Raw genomic sequence first — 15,254 nt, 5'->3', positions numbered from 1 at the left:
CAGAGCCCAAAAAAGTAGGATCATGGAATCTAAGCAAGGTTCATTGAGCAAATATTTCTTTATGCTGTCAGATAAGATAGGCATCCCCAAAAGAATTGCCCTAAATGTGTAAGTTGGCAATTTTCTGCAGTGGTAATATGGAGCACAACCGGAAAAAAAGTAATAAGCCTGACTAAGGCAGCCTTCTCTAGGAGAGCCACTTAACAGGCTTGCCTACGCTGTGCCCTAGAATCTTCTTATTTCATTTTTTCCTTCTGTGTCTTCACAAGCATATCATTTTAACTGAGTGCGTAAATGAGATTACATAAATGTTTTCTTTTCTGGTTGCTTTTCCTTTTCCCTTTTCTATTTGGTTTTCCCCTTCTGGAGTTGACTGCAACTCTGGTTTGGTATGCTAGTGTGGTATGACTCATCTCGTCTGGACACAATCTTCCACCATACCTGAAATAGGTATCACGATAATAGATGCCATGAAACCGCGGCATCTATTTGAAGCCTTCAAAGGCATCTGCTTCAAATGACAGTACATTGACTAGCAAAGAAAAAATCTATCCTGTTTCCACTTCCTTCCTGTCGAAGGAAATGAAGCAATGCTGAGAGACAGGTGTGGCTGGAGAACTACTCTGGTCTGATCTATTCCAAAAATCACTTCCATCGTCGTTTAGGTGATATTGACAGGGTTCTCAGGCTCTTCTTTTCTCATCTCAACTTTTCCCTACAGCAGTAATTTTATCATTCTTTTCAGAACTACCTTTCACAACTCTTGTTAGAGTTACTCACTTTTCAAATTTAACATATTTCAGCAATTGATTTCTGATGACACTTTCCAGTATTTCTGGCTAAATATAGGAAGTCAGTTACGCATTGCCGCAGGAACAATCCTCTCTTCCCATTCGCTGGGTCCTACAGATCTTGTTGCCTTCTTTAATTTACTTAATATGGATGATATACACCCTGGTGTAAATCTCTAATATTTTATAAATTTTTTTTAACGTTTATTTATTTTTGAGACAGAGAGAGACAGAGCATGAACAGGGGAGGGTCAGAGAGAGAGGGAGACACAGAATCTGAAACAGGCTCCAGGCTCTGAGCGGTCAGCACAGAGCCCGACGCGGGGCTCGAACTCACGGATCGCGAGATCGTGACCTGAGCCAAAGTCGGCCGCTTAACCGACTGAGCCACGCAGGCGCCCCTCTAATATTTTAGAAAACACATTGAGTGGGGGTGCTGCACAGACATGGTCTAAAAGGCTGGAGAAATTGAGACAACTATCTGGATAAATATGAATGTATTCAGTCGTTAAACACATTTTTTTTTGAGACTCTATGCTGGCCCAGTCCTCAACTAGGTGATGAGGATATAATGGTGAGCAAAACCAAATGAGATCCCTGTCCTCATAAATTATAGCCTAATAATAGTAACAGCCAACAAGGAATGAACTTATTACATGCTAAACACCTGTCATGACTCATATCATGTCATTCTCAGCAAAACTACCCTGAGGTATCTATTAGTACCAAAAAACACACCATAATGAGACAAAAGAAGCATTTGTTTTTATTGAAGTCACCCATCTTCCTGCCTTTTCTAGAGGATATGAGCTCAAGTCTGCTTGAGTTCTAGAGTAGGGCTGGGTACAGATGGCAAGTGACTGCTTTATATTGCTTTCCATGTGAATTTGCATTCTCCAGGAGAATTTATTACAACCTTCAGAAGTATAGCCCTTGCCGACGTTTTCCCAGCCAATTTAGCAGAGTCAGGATTTGAACCCACATCCACCTTCTCCAGAGCTTAAGCTCTTCCTTACTCCCATTATCCATCTCTGTACCCCCATACTCTTCTGCCCTTCAACAGACAGATGCAGTAAAAGAACGAGGGAAGGATGATAAGACAAAAGTATTTGATTAATTGCACCAAATCCCATTTGTTCTCTGTATTCTAGACAGAACTAAGACAACTATAATAATTCCTTTTTGCCTTTCTCCCTACGTATTTAGCAGTCCTATTTCAGAATAAGTGATGACAACATTTTTTAAAAGAAATGCATATGGCCCATCATTAGAATGAGGAAACTTGTTTTCCTGAAAAAAAAAAGTTGTTGTAATGGGGATCACAATAAGATGAAGATATAAGATTCCCATTGTATCACAGTCTAATTGAAATCATAAATAAGCATTACAGTATTATATTAGATCGCTATTGTGCAAGGCACTCTGTGGACACATTGAGTAGGCATTCACTGAGAAGGTACTACATGAAAGCCTCTATGTTAAGAGACATATTCACTCAGATATACATTAAATGGATACTCTTTCCCCTCAGGAATTTTTCAAGGATGACACCTGCAGGTGAGAGGAAGAAATAAAAGAGTGGGAGAGTGCTGAGGGAGGAGTCTAAGACAATTCCCAGGTTTCTGACTTGAGCTACTGGACCATGATGCACCAAGGGAAGAAAGGTTGCTTTAGCATATGGGGGTTTTTGAAATTTTTGAGTTTTGCTTTCTTTTCTGCTTTGAGGGTGTTTTGTTTGTTTTCCACCCAATGATCTGGTTGAAGCACTGTGCTCTTTGCAGCTTGGCAATGTCATAACCCTTGTCTGATTACCTTGGCTTTATGAGTGCAATTAGAGGTGGTAAAATACGTATCCAAGAGATTTCTGCCATCCTAACAGCCCCTCACCATCCCTGAGGATTCTTGTCCTGTCTATTGCACTAATTCTATTTTATTATTTTTGTCTTTTCAGTACAATTATGAGAGTTTGCATGAGTCCATGACCATGCCTCAGTGTGTCAACCCTTCCTTCACACCACTTTTCTATAGGAAAAGAAAATTCCACTAGGAATTAGTGGAATGCAGCCGTAGGTACAAATCTAATAAATTATGTCATTAATTTCTATTGGAAAAACATGATTCAACTTGATTTCAAAATCTGAAAAAAAAAAGGTGGGGAAATTAAATGGTGTTTTATCATTGAATAAAGACTTACTTCATAGAGCTGTCTGTCTTTATGAATGCTAAAATGTACCTTTATAATTTGATTTTACCCAGGGGTTTTCCAAAACATCTGTCTAAATTATTCAACTAATTTTAGCTTTTATTCCTACTTCTGTTATGATTTCAGAGAGACCTGTATGGTTAGATGAGTTTTCTTTTGTAGATTACTCTAAGAAGCATAATTAAATGCATACCGAAAGAAATTCTGCTCTTCTGCGGTCTCCTGTGTTATGAATTCTATGTCACTGACATACAGTTACAGGATGCATACCTCTCTTGTTTGCTTTCTCATCTCAGATCTGACTCCTCACCATCTTCCCCTGCCCTTGAGCTTCATCTTCTCCTGCCTTTGAGCCTGGCACCTTGCTCGTGCTGGCAGGCGTCAGGCAGGTATCGGCCAGACTGAGCCTTACAAGGAAGGCTCAGGGAAGCGGACTGACACGGGCTCAATAATTAGCACAATACTGGACACAATGCTCAATAAGGATCTACTGAATTAATGGATGTGTGTATTGCCTGCTACAAACACTTCAAGTTGATAACGTGGGCTAATTGGCTGAGCATTAGAAATGAGAATGGAGGACTGACCAGCTCTTTGGTCCTCCAAGTCAATAACACTTATATAAAGCTTTTTTTTTTTTTAGAGATAGAGAATTTTATTCACTTTTAATATCGGCGTCAACTATTTTAGCAACGTGAAAAAGAAATCTTCTCGTGCATTTTGTGTACTGTTTTGAATAGTAAGGATATTTTGACAGAGAATAGCAAGCAGGTAGCAAATTTTATGTGAAGCCTTAGGATGACACATAATTGTATTCTATAAAATACCTCAGTAGCCAAATCTTAGCTTCTTACAGCTCTTGATGCAGAGCCTGTCTAAATTCAGTAGCTCCTAAGACTGACTAAATAATCTAAGGACATTACAATGCTCTGAAGATTCCCACAATTTGCGTTTCTTACTGAGTTCTTCAGTCTTTTCCACATTCCATTATATCATGAAAACAAAATAAATCCACTTAACACATTTTCTAATTTGTCTCACAATGTGCTTCTCTGACTTCCTTTGATTCCACAAAGCTAAGAAAGAAAAAAATGAATTGTGTCTAGCATTCAGTCAGACCTCTGTAGGCATGGAAATGTCTGTCCCTGAAAATATACACACAAACTCCAGGTCTCAGACACGTGTTCAGCGGCAATTACGGCGCGGTGGCACAGCCGTCTCTCCCCGCCCTCAGCGTATTCTCCTGCCCATTTTACCCTGAAATTCTTCCTTCTTCCGGCACTGCTGCTGAGGGACAGCCCCAGTTTAGCAGGATTCTAGTTCGGAGAGACAATGGTCACCTTTTTTCGAATACCTTAAGAATGCTTATTCGTATAATGCATGCTTGCACTGCTGTAATGATACTAATTGCTTAATGTCGTACCATGATTTTATTTATTCTAAAAGTTGAGGCACTGAAAGACTTATGCAAACAGACGTATCATCTTATTTGTATTTGCTCTACCCCCACTGCCCTTGAAAGTCACAATGTGAAAAGTAAGAGTAGAGGATCATTTATAAAATGTAAAGCAAGAGAGAGAAAAAGAAAAGGAAGTTAGATGTCAGAACTCAGGAGATTTTGTCTGGGTAAGTATTCATTACCCAGAAAGCAAAATAAACTACTTATGGCCCCTTTTCAGATAAAACAGTATATTTAAAAAGGCAGTCCTAGGTTCAAATACAAATACAAGTACCACTTAATGTTATTAATAATTCACCTAATGCAGACATTTCCAGACTCTGAAGAATATTGTTTTGCCCTGACTAGTTCAACTAACTATATCAAAACAGACCCAACAGACATTGAGAGATTTATTTTCCAGCTCATGCATTCTCTCCTAAGTCAAATTTACAAGTTTGATCCTAATAAATTCCTATCTACATATGTCAAAATATAATGTTTATTGGGTTTAGAGCGTCAAACTGCCTTACTTTATTTTCCTGCCATGTGCTTGGTCCTACATAAAATATTCATGGACTTCTATCAGACCATCTCACTCATGAAAGGTCACAGGTCTGGAACCCATGGTAAGTTTTTTCTATTCAGCAGCAAGTTTGCTGAAGTACATTTTTTTTTTTGTCCAAACATGGTTGAAAGCCACATTGATCTAGTAAGGGATGAATGCTCATACTAATGAGCTCTCTGTGCCCTTGTTGAGTACTTTTTCCTCTGAATTAGTTGGGATTTCAAGAGTCATGCATGACCTCACTTGGAATGTTAGAGACTAGGGAATGTAATTGCCCCCAGGATGCTTGATTTCCTCCTAACTTCTGATGACAGAGAGTGGAAGAATCTTTAAACCCTCATTCTGAGAGAATAACTTTTTCATATGCACATTAGGGCTGAAGGACTATTCATTCAGAAAGATAGCATTTGCCTTTGTTTTATAAAACAGCTTGTCTCCGTTAAACTACCCAAAGCTTGGAATTCATGTTTAACTTTAGTTCTCTGCTTTTCTGGACATAAACTACATGTATCCAGTTCAGCACGTATTCCCTTTCACATATAGATGTTCTTTACTTGCAGTGATTTATGTGAGAAAGGTTAATTGGAGATTCGTGGCAAAAGAAAATTATTTTAAGAGATTTAATTGATCTTCACCTTCTGAAAAATTAGAAACTGCTTTTTGTATAACTGCCCATTGCTATCTTTTTTTTAAATCCTTCAACATCACCTTTCCCATATGGAAAAGTGATAAGAATGGAGGCTGAAGGGAAGTAGCAAGATGGCACAGATCGAACTAAGCCATTTCAGCTTTTTTTTTTGTAGTGGTTGTTGCTCTACTATAAGCTCTGCCTCCATAACTAAAACCATCATAATTATTAAGGAATAGCTTTTTCCCAGAGTCACATTACAACCAGAAAAGGAGGCATTTGTCATGCAATGGGATATCTCTGGGATAGCTCATCCCTATGAATTATGTCTGACTTTCTTTTCTCCCATTCATTTTTAATTAACATTAGGAAAAAAAAAAAAAAACAGTCATCTTAGTAAATAACAGACCTGGGAAGAGAAACCCAGAAAGTAATGTGAGATCTTTCAGTTTTCAGTTCTGCCAAGGTGGACACATGAAAGCATTCTTCATGGAAAATCAACCTTAGTCAACACATATTCAAAGTTAAGTGACCTTGAGGGATTTCATGATTATAAGAATAAAATAGACTGAATCATCTTGAGAGAATATAAGTAAGCCAAAAGAAAAGTGGGAAAGCATCCTAAAGGAAGAAGTTAAATCCAGAGAAGGGTTGGCATATGCATTCTTGTACTTACCTTTTCTGCAGACTGGGCTGTACCAAAAAAGATGGGAATGAAAGCTAACCAAATGATGCAGGTGGTATACATGGTAAATCCAATAGGTTTGGCTTCATTGAAAGTCTCTGGGACACCTCTCGTTTTAATGGCATACACAGTACAAGTGACCATCAAGAGGATACTGTACCCCAGTGAACAAATGAGTGAGAGATCAGAAATGTCACACTTGAGCACTCCCCTGGCATTCTCTGGGTCTAGAGTCCGCTGTTCTCCATAGTCAATTATGATGTGGGGGGGGTCCACAACAAACCAGACACACACTCCCAGGAGCTGGACGGAGATGAGGCTGAAAGTGATCACCAGCTGGGATGCTGGACTAATAAACTTGGGCGCTGTGACCGATTTCTTGCCCTGCTCAAATATTCGGTGGATTCTGTTGGTTTTGGTAAGAAGGGCTGCATAGCTGAAACACATGCCAAGTCCTAGAAAGATCCGGCGGAAGGAACATATGATTGTATCTGGTGCTGCAATCATTAAAAAGGTGATTGAATAACAGAGAAAAATCCCTGTTAGGAGCACATAGCTAAGTTCTCGTCCCGAAGCCCTTACAATAGGTGTGTCATTATAGCGGACAAAGGTCACGATCACAAAGGTGGTGGCGATGATTCCCAATATTGCAACGAACACAGGCACCACAGCCCAGGGAGAATGCCATTCTAGTTTGATGATGGGAATAAGCTGGCAGCCTGTGCGGTTGATGTTTGGTCTCTGATCCAAAGGGCAAAGTTCACAGGAGAGCTCATCCACCTGGTAGTTGTAACCTTCACAGCGCTCACAGTGCCAACAGCAAGGGACTCCTTTCACTGTTTTCTTCCTCTCCCCAGGCTTACAGGGCAGACTGCAGACAGACGCCGGGTGAGTGTGTTCTCTATTAGCCCACTGCATGTCTTCCACCTGTGGGGATAAAAAATTAATGAGCTTTCCATTTCCCCCCCCATTTATAATATCCTAATCCTAGCCACAGGTTTGTAATAAATCATTGAGTGCTGACAGCGCAAATACAGTTTACCATAATAAGAGCCCCATTTCTTTCCCCAATATTGACTTTTTGAAAGTGTTAAATGATTGGGTCCAATAAATCATTCATATCATCAACTTGATGAGTGTGATTAGTTTCCATTTACCTTCTCAATGTTGACCAATCTGACATTCGTAGAAAGATTTATTGGCCCAAACAGTTTTGAAACTCAAGAAAGAAAGAAAGAAAGAAAGAAAGAAAGAAAGAAAGAAAGAAAGAAAGAGAGAAAGAAAGAAAGAAAGAAAGAAAAACAGAAAGAAAGAAAGAGAGAGAGAGAAAGGGAAAGGAATAAAAAAGCCCCAATGGAAATAGGTTTTAGAGTTAATCACAAATATAAATGCCAGAGTCCCTGAAACACTGGCTTAGGATATAAACATACATATAAAAGAGTGATCCAAGGCTCTTCACCATATTTAGGGAAATTCAAATTACACTGTGTCAGTTTTGAAAGGAAATGGGAAAATTCACTACTTTAATCTCTGATAATCCTCATGTTCTTGTGGTGATAACTATATTAATGTTTTTGCCTCCATTTAAGCATGAAATAGACTTTTATTTCCCCCAGTTTTGCACTTCCACGCTGTGAAAAAGACCACGCTGAATGAGATAGCTTGATGGCAATGTTTCTAATCGAACAAAAGTAGTCTTATAAGTGGCTTAAAGCAGTGAAACTGGTATAAATGAGAAAGTCACCCTAAGGTGCTTAGTATCTACTCAGTCTTCAGGTTCCACCTTCCTCTTTTGGATTAAATCACAGAATACCTCTACTAAAATAAAATATTATTTTAAGGGTATTCTGCCAATCATTGACCTCTTCTTTGATTGTTTACTAAAGGTTCTGGACCCAGTTTCAATATGTATGGGGTAGGGAAGAGGAGGTTTCCCATACCACCAAGCAATCTTAGACCCCTGCCGGGCATCCTATAAGTTAACTCAATTCTGACACTAGCTATCGGGCAATAGCATCAGATCCCACAGGTTAAGGGCTCGGGCTGCAGGACTGCCCCCTCCACTTCAGATATCAGCTATAAGTCCAGGTTGTTACATGTGCAGATTCTGAAAGACCTATAGATTGAAGGTTCCAACAACACTGGCCTTGGGTTCAATTACTGTTCCAGAGCAGCTCACAGAACTAGGACACACGTTACTTACTAGATTACCAGTTTATTATAAAAAGGATATACCTCAGGAACAGCCACATGGAAGAGATGCATAGCGGAAGGTGTGAAAAGGGCACAGAACTCCAATGCTTTCTGATTATGCCACTCCCCTCAAATCTCCACCTGTTCACCAACTTTTAAACTCTCTGAACTCCCACCTTTTGCGACTTGATGGAGACTTTATCACATAAGCATGATTAATTGAGTTAGTGGCCATTGGCATCGATTCAACCTTTAGCCCCTCTCCCTTCCCAAAAGTCTGGGGTGGGACTGAAATTTCTAATCTCCTACTCACATGGTTGATTCCTCTGACAACCAGCCCCCAACCGTAGGTTATCTAGAGGGTTTCCAAAAGTCACCTCATTAACATAATTAAGACACCTTTATTGCTCTTATCACAGAAAATTCCAAAGGTTTTAGGAGTTTGTGTCAGGAATAAGGTCAAAGACCATATGTTTCTTATTATAAATCATAATACCACATTTACCTTATTAGAAACACAATCATTTTAGCAGGACACTAATAGTACAAACTGGAATTATAGATCATAGGAGAGAACTTCTTACGAAAAGTAGCTACTATAAATGGTAAGTTCTATGAACAGTGATTGACACACAATTCGCCCTCAAATATTTGCTGAATTTGTGAGAAAGGAAGGACAGTGTACAAAAGAAAACCAAAGGTCCCAAATGGCATCGTGTAGGTTAAAGCCCCAAGTCTTAAACTGGCGTTTACTACCTAGATCTAACTGCAGTTTCAACCTTCCCCAGTAATGTAGTCTTAACCAGGTCAGTCAGGAATTTTCTGATGGATGATGCCAAGGAGTCTGCCAATGGGCCTTCTCCATTCCCCAAAGGAAGATGAGGTAATCTGAAAGATAAGACCTTCTCTTCCCCCTAAGGGAAGGTGACTTTGCCTGGAACAATCCTTTCTTTTCTTTTGCTTACAATTTTTGCCTGACCCTCCTTCTGATATAAATCTTCCATTTTGCACAACTCCTTGGAACACACCTCTACTTGCTAGATGAGATGCTGCCTGATTCATGAATCATTGAATAAAGCCAATGAAATCTTCTAATTTACTCATCTGAATTTTGTTTGTTAACCATAGGAAGCACACCACAGCAGACCCCGGAGGAAGAAGGGGTCAACTTGATAGTACTGGGACCCAGTAACAGAAGGTTGCTCAAAGAAGCACAGAAATGGGAGCCCAAAGAACATTTAAAAAACAAAACAAAACAATACACAACTTATTTTCCCCAAGACCAGCTCTATTAACAACCCAAAAGAAGAATTACCATATCCTATGGTGTTCTGGCTCCACAATGGCTCCCGATAATCTCACCTCCTAGAATTTGTGAACTCATGTATTTCCCCTCCAACTGTGAATAGGGTTGATTTATGTAAACAAAAGTACATACCAGAAATTATTACATGTGATTTCTGAGACTATTCTGAGATTTCTGAGAATATTTCTGAAAAAATATTCTGGTTTCTGCCCTGCTGTCTCTTGGATCACTCAACCCAAGGGAAGAACCACAGTGTCATGAGAACTTCTCAAGAAGCCCAATGTAAAGAACTCAGGCCACCTGCCGACAACCGGCACCAAATTGTCATGCATGTGAGGGAACCACCTACAAAACAACCTGTCTGGCTGCACTCAAGCCTTCAGATGACTGCAGCCCCAGATGATACCTTGACTGCAACCTCATGAGAAATACTGAGCCAGAAACACTCAGCTAATAAGCTGCTTCTGAATAGATACTGTGTAAGATAACAAATGTTTTACTGTCTTAGGGTGTTAAATTTTATAGTTATTTGTTACACAGCAATAGAAAACTAATACTACTCAAAATAAGCTTATCCCCCCATTCTGTGACCACCACCAGTGTAACGTTCTATTGAAATTCTACTCAGAAGGCAGTGACGCCTGTCATTTACCAAAAATATGCCCCAAACTGGCTCATTTTGGCAATATAATTTCATCACCTTATGGTTCCCTCTCTTTGGGAACATGCAACTGAGACTATTCTCATGAATAGATCTATCACTTAAGGATGTTTTCTTCTCTTGAATGTGGGGTGAATGATTGAGGATAGAGAGCTATAATCTCCAAGCTCAATACTTGCAGAGGTTGATTTATGTAAACAATAGTACATACCAGAAATGCATACATGTAATTTCTGAGATGAGGTCATAAACAGTATCTTGGCTTCTGCCTTACTCGAGGTGGAATAGAAAATTCATGCCTGTTTAATTTCAAATGTTCTCCTTTGAGAAAATAGTGGTACTTGATGTGTCATAAGGACACTCAAAACCATTAGCTCTTAGCCTGTCTTTTCACCACAAAGGTAAAGCAATCTATCACAACCCAGCTAATTTTCTATTAGGTTTTAAAGATTTAGAAAAGCTATTTTATTTATGTATAGAATTCCATTAGGGAAGAAAAAAAAGTTAAATTGGAAACATACAGTGGTTTCTCTTGAAAATATTGAGAAAAATGAAATGCTCCACAGAATGGCAAAAGTATTGATTTTATACCCTAATGGACTCCTAAAAGATAATAAAATACTTTTGTGAAGGTTATATTTCAAAGCTAATTATTGTAAAACCAAAATTGCATTTTGTTTGGGGTTTCTATAGACATATGAGGTTATTGAAAAAAAAAAGGCAGCCAAATATCTCAAAAACATTAAACTTCAAGACTGGTAGAGACTTTAAAGGTCAGCTTTCTAACCACATGTATAATTCTTTAATTCTTAATACATTTCATTTTCCACAAGGAAATAAGACTTGTTAACAAAGAGATACACTTATATAAGATAAGCCTCAATACATAGGATAAATATTTATCATTAGGAGCCAAATATTAAATTTTCCATGATCAATTTCTGTGTACTGAACGAATAGAAAATTATTTTTCATAAATAAAAAATAGAGTTATAAGATAATGGGAAATACTGCAATACTTTAAATAGTTAAGAATTTTAAGAAAAACACCCACAGTCAAACACTACATATGACTTTTGTTAATATATTAATTATATTTTTGTAATTAGATATTATATTTATTTTATATAATTATATATTAATTATATTATATATCATATAATTATTATATTATATATCATAATTATAATATAATTAATATATAAAATACAATTATATATTAATTATATTTTTGTAAACGTGATACATACACATGACTCCATTTTCATCAAGGAATCTATTTATATATAACTGTACTGTGTTTTGATGCCATAGTTGAGGTCTGGGAACCAACCAATACCTCAGGGAAGGATAAATAGCAAATAGTTGAATCATGATCTTATAAATACTTTAATATTTGAGATAAATAATTTATTTTGCATATGTTAAACAGTGATTAAAAACAATACTACTAATTTACTGAGAGTAAATTAAACAACCTCTAATTTTCACAGCTGTACTATAAAGCATAAATAAAGATCATTCAGCCCTTTTGCGCAACTTTATTAACAGATTATACCATCTTTCTTATGAGTGTCCATGCATTTTTAAAATTTGCCTTCCTTGTCTTTGACATTATTCTGATATTAGATTAGGGTTTCTTTCTAAAATATATAGTCTAACAAATGGATGATAGTTATATAGACAGATCTCCGGGGACAAAACCATAACCCATTCCTGTCTTGACAATGTTTACCAACAGTGATTCATTCTGTACGTTCCAAGCCAGTACATCTCATAGAATATGAGCCATCAACTGGTTTCTGCTGTCAAATCCAATTATTACTGTAGACAAATACACCAACAGCCAAAAACCCAAAACTTTCTGAGTGTGTTTCTTCTTCTTTTTTTAGAGAGAGATAAAGAGTGCAGGTAGGGTAGGGGCAGAGGAAGAGGGAGAGAGAGAATAATCTCAAGCAGGCTCCATGCTCAGCACAGAGCCTGCCACGGGGCTCTATCTCACGACTGTGAGATCGTGACCTGAGCTGAAATCAAGAGTCAGATGCTCAACTGACTGAGCTACCCAGGCACCCCTTGTGCTTCTATTTTTTAACCTTTAATCTTTTCAGACCAATCAACCTAGAGTAATTATTCATAAATTCTTTAAATAGACATTATTTTTCAGAACAATTTTCTTCTGTGTAGTTTTAGTATCTCTCGAAAAACAAAAAGACTATGTTTCCAAATTAAAGGCTCCATTATAAATAATAATTTCCAGTATTCATTATAAAATCCTTACTCAATATACCTCTGTTATAGTATTTTCCCCATATTTTAAGTGGTATCTTCACTGATGTGATTACTATACATGTGGGAACATTTTAAATACTAACAGATAACTGATATAACCAGTCATACCATTCTGAATTACCTCTTTTCCTTTTGCTCTATACATAAGCACAGTATCGATAATCATTTTGGTGACTAGTTTGCCACCCGAGGATTCAAACACCCAACTCTTCATATGACTTTATGTCATATCTGCAAATATTTCCAGTGAAACTGGGCATTTTAAAAAAGCTTTAATTACTAATTTCCACATAATCTGTAGCTTTAACAAGTGCACTAATTAGCCTAAGTATTTAAAATGTCAAACTTTCGTGTATTTTGTGAATCGTGATTCACATATGAGTGAATACATGTTCCATAGTTAACCTGATAATACAACTCAAAATAAAGTTTCTCAGTATATTGGTATATATATTAATACATGAGTATATATTGCTTCCTTAATATTCATCCATTTCCTTTGGGTCACACATAGCTTTCTACTCATTTTCAAAGTGGTGAGTACTATTAGGGTCCTTTGAAAATCTAATACTTACATGTGAGAGGATCCCTATATTAAAGTGATGATTTTATATAATATTACATACCCATATAACTTTTAAAAATGCAGACTTCTCAGGGCACCTGGGTGGCTCAGTTGGTTAAGCAACGGACTTAGGCTCAGGTCATGGTCTTGTGGTTTGTGGATTTGAGCCCTGCGTCAGGCTCTGTGCTGATGGCTCAGATCCCGGAGCCTACTTTGGATTCTGTGTCTCCCTCTCTCTCTGCCCCTCCTCCGCTCATGATCTCTCTCTCTCTCTCAAAAATAAATAAACATTTAAAAATGCAGATTTATCCTATTTAGAAGGACAATTTAAAATAAAGTTCATAAAATTTTATCATCAAAAAAGTAAAATACTTCAGAATAAGCAAGTAAAGTGCAAATTTTTTTTCACCAAAACCTATAAAATATCATTTTAAAAAATGAAAGAAGACCTAAATAAGTGAAAAGAAACCCCATGTTCATGGATAAGATGCTAAGACAGAAACATTTCCTAAACTTTAACTGACAGATCCAACATGATCTCTATCAAAATCCCATCTGGCCTCTGCAGAAATTGACAAGCTGATCCTAAAATCCATTCGGAAATGTCAGGGACCCAGAATAGACAAAGCAATCTTGACAGTGAAAAATAAAGTTGGAGAATTCACACTTCCTGATTTTAAAACTTACTACCAAGCTATAGTAATCAAGACAGCATGATACTGGCATAAAGATGGACCAATCAATGAAATAAAATTAAGGACCCAGAAATAATGTCTCACATGTATGGGCAATTGATTGTTAACAAGGATGCCAAGAAAATTCAATGAGGAAAAATAGTCTTTTCAACAAAAGGTGCTGGGACAAGACATGATACCAAAACCTTAAGAAACAAAATAGAAATAGATGAATTGGACTTTATCAATAGTAAGTCCTTTTGTGATTCAAAAGATGCATTTATGAGAGTGAAAACACAACCCACAGAGTGGGCAATATTATTTCCAAATTGTGTATCTGATAAGAACATATATATATATATCATGAGATGAAATTTAAATTTTACTTTTTTTTAAGGCATCTGAGTATATATTGAATTTTTTCAAATTCTTAAATTCCAGTTAGTTAACATGTAGTATAATATTTGTTTTAGGAGTAGAATTTAGTGATTTATGGGACACCAGGATGGATCAGTCGGTTAAGCGTCTGACTTCAGCTCAGGTCGTGATCTCATAGTTCATGGGTTCGAGCCCTGCGTTGGGCTCTGTGCTGGCAGTGTGGAGCCTGGAGCCTGCTTTGGAGTCTGTGTCTCCCTCTCTCTCTGCCTCACCCGCCTCTCACTCTGTCTCTGAGCTCTCAAAAATAAAGAAACATTAAAAAATAAAAAAAAAAGAATTTAGTGATTCATCACTTACATGTAACACCCAGTACTCATCACAAGTGTCCTCTTTTTTTTTTTAATTTTTTTTTTTTTTAACGTTTATTTATTTTTGAGACAGAGAGAGACAGAGCATGAACGGGGGAGGGGCAGAGAGAGAGGGAGACACAGAATCGGAAGCAGGCTCCAGGCTCTGAGCCATCAGCCCAGAGCCCGACGCGGGGCTCCAACTCACGGACCGCGAGATCGTGACCTGAGCTGAAGTCGGACGCTTAACCGACTGAGCCACCCAGGCGCCCCACAAGTGTCCTCTTTAATACTTATCACCCATATATTTTTATAGACCATATATATATATATATATATATATATATATATATATATATATATAAAACTCTTAGAATTAAACAGTTAAAAGACAAATAATCCAAACAAAAATGAGTTAAAGAATTGAAGAGACATTTCTCCAAAGAAGATGTATGAATGGCCAATATGCATATGAAAAGTACCCAACATCATTAGTCATCAGGGAAATGCAAATACAACCAAAGGATC

At 37.5% G+C, this 15,254-nt stretch overlaps 1 protein-coding gene across 2 annotated transcripts in view; it reads right to left on the bottom strand.

Annotated features, from left to right (window-relative positions):
- GRM8 (glutamate metabotropic receptor 8) overlaps positions 1-15,254 on the bottom strand; it is a 763,463-nt gene that overhangs the window by 75,773 nt on the left and 672,436 nt on the right. For both annotated transcript variants that reach the window (XM_086691127.1, XM_025929777.2), the window contains exon 8: positions 6,305-7,240. In XM_086691127.1, the coding sequence (XP_086547253.1) occupies positions 6,305-7,240 (936 nt within the window). The remainder of the gene's footprint in view (positions 1-6,304; positions 7,241-15,254) is intronic.

This window comes from Puma concolor, chromosome A2, assembly GCF_028749965.1.
Source record: "Puma concolor isolate L17-30 chromosome A2, mPumCon1.1.hap2, whole genome shotgun sequence".
Classification (NCBI taxonomy): domain Eukaryota; kingdom Metazoa; phylum Chordata; class Mammalia; order Carnivora; family Felidae; genus Puma; species Puma concolor.
Note: the sequence above shows the minus strand (reverse complement) of the source record. Positions and strands in the feature narration are given on the sequence as shown.